This window comes from Anneissia japonica, unplaced genomic scaffold (genome assembly GCF_011630105.1).
Source record: "Anneissia japonica isolate Jap-2015-1 unplaced genomic scaffold, ASM1163010v1 scaffold287767_len825999_cov190, whole genome shotgun sequence".
In the NCBI taxonomy this organism is placed as follows: Eukaryota; Metazoa; Echinodermata; class Crinoidea; order Comatulida; family Comatulidae; genus Anneissia; species Anneissia japonica.
Window position 1 is genome coordinate 642,396 of NW_022707033.1, and position 6,823 is coordinate 649,218.

The following is a 6,823-nucleotide window of genomic DNA, read 5'->3' on the forward strand; positions in this document are numbered from 1 at the left end:
GGTCTAGGCTAGCCTAATCACATCAATTTAAAATCAAATTTGTAGACATACTTGCCTTATATCTTAACTTGCAGGTGATTTTATTGGTAGACTAGTTTGTTTTTAAGTGTGTAAGTATGATTGATTTGCATGCCAAGTGAAATTAGTACCCCTATTTTGCTTTGTTTTACCGTACCGTAATTCTCGGCTAGGCCTAGCTGTACGCCTAGCCGATACGCAGTGTGGCCATGATGTGGCTAAGGAAAGTTTTGTTTTTCTGAGCATGTGCAGATTGTGTTTATCTGGCTCATTTGCATAACAATACTGCACATAAGGCTAATTCAAGTTAGACAGCTTAAACCAGCCAGCTTCCTATCCTGGTAACAGTTAAAAGTCCTTGCATTAATTGTCTTATTTATCTTCGAATAAACAAATAATGAATCAGAATTAAAATTGTGAAGAAAGCAATGCAAAGTGAACATTAAAATAGACCCACATTGTTTCTGGTTTCACTTGCTTGATAATTATGTTTCTTTTTCAAAATGAATACAAATGGCTTTGTTTATTAACAAACATTTTGAAAGTTAAACATGCAGGGCTATTATTATAAGGTTCAACAATGGTTACAAGTGCAATCATTTACACATTAATACAAAGTATAGAATTTCTCTTCTTTCTAGCATTTCCAAACATATGCATGTTGAGTTCCCCCATGAAGGGGAGACAAAATGTAGCAGTAAAAAAGTAGGCTTGGGTTTGCATGTCAGGAGGAACAAAAATCCAAACAAAACATCCAAAGCCAAAAAACATAGCTAATAACCACTATTATTATGATTAGGATGGCCTATATCCGATATTATTTTCGACAACATTACAAAAACCAGTTGCATGTCAAACTCTTTCTGCCATAACTGGCAGCTAAATAATACAATGCAATGCATATGCTATGAGCAGTGATATAAGCAATTTCTATACACCTTCCCATGATGCATTACACTATGAGTTTCATTAGCATGCACAAACAGCATTTTATTTTTATACCTGACTGCGAAAAACACCCTTAGTTATTCACATCAAAGTTAGTGGTTTTTTGTAATTTTTCAACTTTTTAAAATTATTCAAGAGCAGCCTAGAAATGTTCTTCGAATCGGCACGCTGCATGTCCGTGTTAACTGCGTGCTTCAAGGTCGTTAACGTGTTGCCCAGGGCTAATGAGTGTTTGATGCTTATCAAAGCATTAGGAGATGGTTGTAAATAAGGTTTTCCAATACATATTTTTAAGAGTCGTCTGAATCTGTTTGAAGCAAGAAATTTGCTGCTAAATTTTCGTTCTTCTCGCAAGCGAAGTATGCCTGGATGACATCATTTTCTGAGAAACCTAACTGTTTCAGCTGTTAAAAAAAGAAAGAAAACAAATGATTCACGGATTTTGAATATCATTTTTTTTGGATAAATTTCATTCATGTTTCTGGCACCAATTAACTTCTTAGGTTTTTTTTGTTTTTATCCAAACAATGGTGCCAGACAGATATGTGTATGTAGTAGAACCCCTACACAACAAATGGAGGAGGCAGACAGATATGTTTATACACTGGGACCCCTACACAATAAATGGAAGAGGCTGACATGCAAATATGTGTAAGCAATGGGACCCTGACACAATAAATTGAGCCAGACAGATATGTGTATGTAATAGAACCCCTACGCAATAAATGGAGGAGGCAAACACATATGTGTATGTAATGAGACCCCTACACAATAAATGGAAGAGGCAGACAGATAATGTGTATACAATGGGACCCTACACAATAAATGGAGGAGCCAAATAGATATGTGTATGCAATAATGTTGCCCATGCCCATTAACAATGCTGTACTTGCTTTGCATCATTTCACACCAAAGAGCTATTCAGTAACAATTTATTTAGGACTTGAATGCTTTGGAATTAAGCCAGCCAGTTCTATTATAACAGGATAAAAACAGAGTTTCTGTGCATTTTGTATTCTCTGCAAAAAGGCACGGTTTTGCGTACAGGTCATGTCGTCAAGACACCAGGTGGCGCTCTCTGTTGTCAACAGACGTAGGTTACCGTTCATTACGCCTGAATAACTGCATAGGCTTTCTTGAATAGGCAATTTAAAATCTAATATTTTACCATCAAAATGTACTAAAAACACAAAAGCTCACATTTTATTAGTTATCCAACACACATTTAAACATCAATTAAAATTTAAAAAGAAAAAGTAAGATAGAACATCTTAATAATTACGTTAGAAATTTGGATCAATGGTTTGTCAGTGGAGGAAATGACGCCCAGTTGAACGTTTTTTGCAACGATAGCAACAGGGTAGCATCATGTGGTATCGTGACGTAACACTGTAGTACTGTATAGGCTACTTTTCTTAGAATAGGTACACTTACCCTATCTATGGCTTCCCTTTCTTCCGGTGTGATTTGAATTGAGACTTGTGTAGGCTGTCTGACGGGCCCACCCCCAGTTCCTCCCCCACTTCCACCCCCAGTTACTCCCCCACCACTACCACCGCTACCACCGCTACCTCCGCCACTTCCTTCAGGTTCATTCAGAAGTTCTATGAAGCTCTGCTGATGTCGATTGATAAGCTGTTGGAAAAACAATTGAACATTGTTATCAGACCTCTCAATTTATTCAAGGACAAGGCACTGCACTTTACCAGGGTAAAGAATGAAGTGTGCTCAGGGTAAAAGTATAGAAAGAGGAAGAAATCTTCTGGTTTTAAAACAATGACACAATGAAAGTTTGAGAAGAAAAATAATGGAAGGGAAAAGTTGATGATTGTTTAAAATAGTTTTCTAATATTCATACTAGCATTCTCTCTACATTTTAGGCTCTGAAATTCAGATGCTTTGTGATCCTAGAGCCAGCATAAAATCACAGTGAGTGGCACTTGCAGTGGGTGGATCGCGGACTCTTGATTATACGCTAATGCCAGTAGAGGTCATGTAAATCTGGCTGCCAATTGTGTCTATCCTTTTTTTAATAACTATGTTCCTTATGAGACTAGCCGGGTGTCTGCCCAAACTATCAAATTTCCTTTGACAAAAAAACTGTTTTACGCCCATATATAGTCATGATGTGCCTATATATGGTCATGATGTGATGTCATTATGACCATACGTAGGCATGTCACATGTTTTTGTCAAATCAAATTTTATAGTCCTGACAGAACTCAAGCAAACTTTACTCTTTTATCGCAATTTTTGTAAAATCTAGTCAAAATAAATAATGCAGTATGCAATCCTTCAAAAAGACATTTTTAAATATTAGTGATATCCATCAATAACAACATTAATAATAATAGAAATACTGTACCTGTAATAGCGGTGGATTTGATTGACCTAGCTGTTGTAGAAGAGCGGGCAGGAGGTGTGGGTTTTGCCGTAACATATGTCTCATTTGTTGAAACTCTGGTTGAAGACGTAAAAATCCTAGTGGATCCTCTGAAACAATCAGTAGAGTATAGACATTTCAGAGAGTAAAAACAAGCAGCTTTGTGATTAAGTGCAGGGGTGTATGTAGCCTGCACCACATAGCATGCTTTCTCAAAAATACTTGCACCTCCTCCCCCCATTGCAAATTTTCAAAGCAAAAAAAAATATCAAGCTCACATAGTTAAAAACCACCTGAAATCACCTTAACTGGTTAGCTAAGGCCCCCTTTCCTAATCATCGAGCCTCCCAATTCATATTCATGCCCCACCATTCAGCCCCCATTTCAAGACTTCTAGACACGCCACTGATTAAGTGGCTTTCTCTGCTTATCAGATTTCTGTCTGATCAAACAGAATACAGTTAAACTTGCTTAAGTTGAATAATTTCTAAGTCTATAATAATCTTATTTTACATGCCAAATTGTTGTGTTTTCCATGCATTAACGATCTATATGTCGAATTTTATCTAAGTCGAACAATATTTCAGTGGCATTTTGGATTCGACTTAGGCAAGTTCAACTGTATTACTGAACTTCATTATTAAGCTACGTTCACATCAAGACCGGATCTGGTCTGGAGCCCGGACAAAAAATTGTGAGTTGCTACGCTTTTTAAACGCTGTGTTCACATTGCGCACGGAACACGGTTGTTCGGGTTAAGTACATATGCGTTCGATTGGTTCGAACCAACCAAGCTTGTTGCTGATTGGTTGAGAAGAGAAAAAAAGTAGGAGTACACGATACAAATGGCTCTCATATCCATCGGTACGGATCCGGAGTCCAGATTGGAAATCGTACAAATTTGATGTGAACGGTCCTTTATGATGAAACAGTACTTGAGCAAATTGTTATAAAAATTGAATGATGTGTACAAATGCCATAAATTCTACATATAAACATGAATAAAAATTAATAAAAATCACATGTAACAATAACAACAGTTCATAGACCAGGAAAAAAGTCTAATAGGCTAACAAAAATATATTTCTAAACTTAACATTTAATCATACACTAACCTGCACTACTAGCCTCTTGGCCAGGTATTTGAGCTGGTGGCACAGCTGCGGGCTGACCACCAGTAGATGCTGGGGCAGGTTGTGGTGCCGCTGCAGGTGGTTGGTCCGCCGCGGGCTGGGCACCTTGTACGGCAGCTTGTTGGGCCTCTGCTGCTGCATTCATTTCTCTGGTAACACTTTCTGGAATTCCCTAAAAAAAATTAAAAAAATTAATGAATGAAGGCGCCAATTCTGAATTGAATGATCAAAGGCGTGAGCATTATTACCCTTGGTCACTGGATAACGTACAATGGCAAACCAGCACAAAGTGCAACCTTCTCTGCTCCCCGAGGAGGATCCCTAGTCGTTCGCTACTTCTTTAGCGCACGAAACTACAACATTCAATGCCACAACATCCTACCAGGTACCCATTTATACTCCTGGGTAAAGAGACAAACGTAGATAAAGTACCTTACCCAAGGACACAAACAACTTGCACAGCGAGAGTTTTGAACCCCTGACCTCAAGGTTAGGAGTCCAAGCCACAATCGATACGCCAACCGCTTCTACAAGGTAGCTGACTTACACATGATTTATAAAGCTTAAGTTGCCCTGACCTTTGATCTGTTTTTTAAATTTTTTGTCTTCTTCATTACGTCAAATAAAACAGCAAAATGATACTAACGCTTAACAAATATTCAGTAGCTCTGTCTGGGTTGTTAAAGCTGGCGCGCAGGGCCAGCGTAACCTTGTCCCTTCCGAAGCCCATGGCCATCAGTTGAGAGACCATTTGTTCATACTCAGCACCAATAACTAATGCTGATTCAGCTTGTGACAATGCACTAGCGCTTGCACCCTCGATGTCTGCAGGAGCATCGGTTGCCTCAGAGACAGGGATAGGAACACTGAAATCAAAATAACAATTCAAACAACTATACAACAATAATAATAACTAGAAATTGCAAATTGCAAGTGAAGTGCTGCAAAGTACAACTGCATAAAATGTTCTTCGAACAAAATTATTTATGCGAGTCAAGTGAATATAATGAATAATAAAAATATAACAAATAATATGAGCACGACCCATTGTCTATATTAGAACAGCGTTGGTGCCGTGTACAATAGTGTTTTGCTGCAGTGACATCTCTCTGCTGGCTACTCGCTGGCCGATGACTCGCTGCTGGCGAATCGATCTGCTCATGTGTATAAAATGGTATTTATTTCCGAAAACACTATGCCAGTCTACAACAAGCGTCGCCTAAATGTAATAATTAGCACGTTGAAATAGGCTAGTAAATAAGTTTAACTGGGTTCGTAAATAATATTGGCCTCAAAATATTGTGGCTGAGACATGAGCCGATTAAACGCAGAAATAGGAAACCTAGAAATATAATAAAAACGCTGAATAGTACCCAGCGTCGCGACATGCCGACGTTGGTACGAGTAGGTTAGTCTACAAACGTCGCCTAAAGTAATTGATTTTACCCGGCAGAACGAAAGAAGGAAACTCCGCTTTTCAGTTGTCTTAGGCGATAGTTTTTATGACCTTTCAGAGATCAAATTGCTGTCAAGAATATGAATTGGCTGCTTCGCAGCAATTACATTAAACAAAAATAAAAATAGTCATATCCTTATAGTGTTTTCAGTATGTGCTGAAATTACATGTTTTTTGCTTGATTTGAGTAATTTTATTAGTACATATACTGTTATATTATTCTCCAATAACACTCTGCCCGTCAAACGCAGAGCTTGACCGCCAAACACAGAGATCTCTGTGTTTCAGGTTTTTTTTACGGAATCCATTAGATGGGGTAATTACCGACATGTACTAACAATTTGAACACTATATTCAGTCTGGACCGTAGATATTTCACTATTTGTTTGTTTACATTAGCGTTGAGCGGTATTGCTTTACTTTTACAAAATCGCGATTTTCTCAATTTTGTTTTGCAAAATTGTGTAAATCTCCAAAAGTGAGTCATTTTCATTTTACTGTTACGGATCACAAATTGTGATTAGAGCAAAGTGTTTGGTACCATTGTAAAGCTAAGATGTTTGTAGTTCTTGTAGTATTCACTACATGTCAATCTGGTCACCACACCTCAACGAGCTTCGGAAAAGTGTTAAAATTTGCTAAAAATCTAGTGGTGGCTGATACTATTTTTTCAAACCCCTGGCTGTCAGAGTGTTAAAGATGTTCACAAAACTGAAATGTGGCTAATTTTGATATCACCTCACTAGTACCTGATGTCCTTCTTAATAGATAGAGTTGATTTACCTGGCCCTAGCCTGAGTTTTTTCTGGTTCTGCTGTCTCTTGTTGAGGTGAATTTGAATCTGCAGTATCTGGGATTGGCAGAGCAGCTTCTGTGACAGTTGAA

General features: G+C 38.1%; 1 protein-coding gene across 1 annotated transcript in view; it reads right to left on the reverse strand.

The window, feature by feature from the left end:
• Positions 1 to 476: 476 nt before the first annotated feature.
• LOC117106328 (UV excision repair protein RAD23 homolog B-like) overlaps positions 477 to 6,823 on the reverse strand; it is a gene marked incomplete in the record, with an annotated part of 9,008 nt that continues 2,661 nt past the window's right edge. Inside the window, 6 exon segments of the mRNA XM_033247701.1 lie at positions 477 to 1,370; positions 2,401 to 2,601; positions 3,332 to 3,459; positions 4,465 to 4,654; positions 5,129 to 5,348; positions 6,722 to 6,823. Coding sequence (XP_033103592.1) covers positions 1,257 to 1,370; positions 2,401 to 2,601; positions 3,332 to 3,459; positions 4,465 to 4,654; positions 5,129 to 5,348; positions 6,722 to 6,823 — 955 coding nt within the window.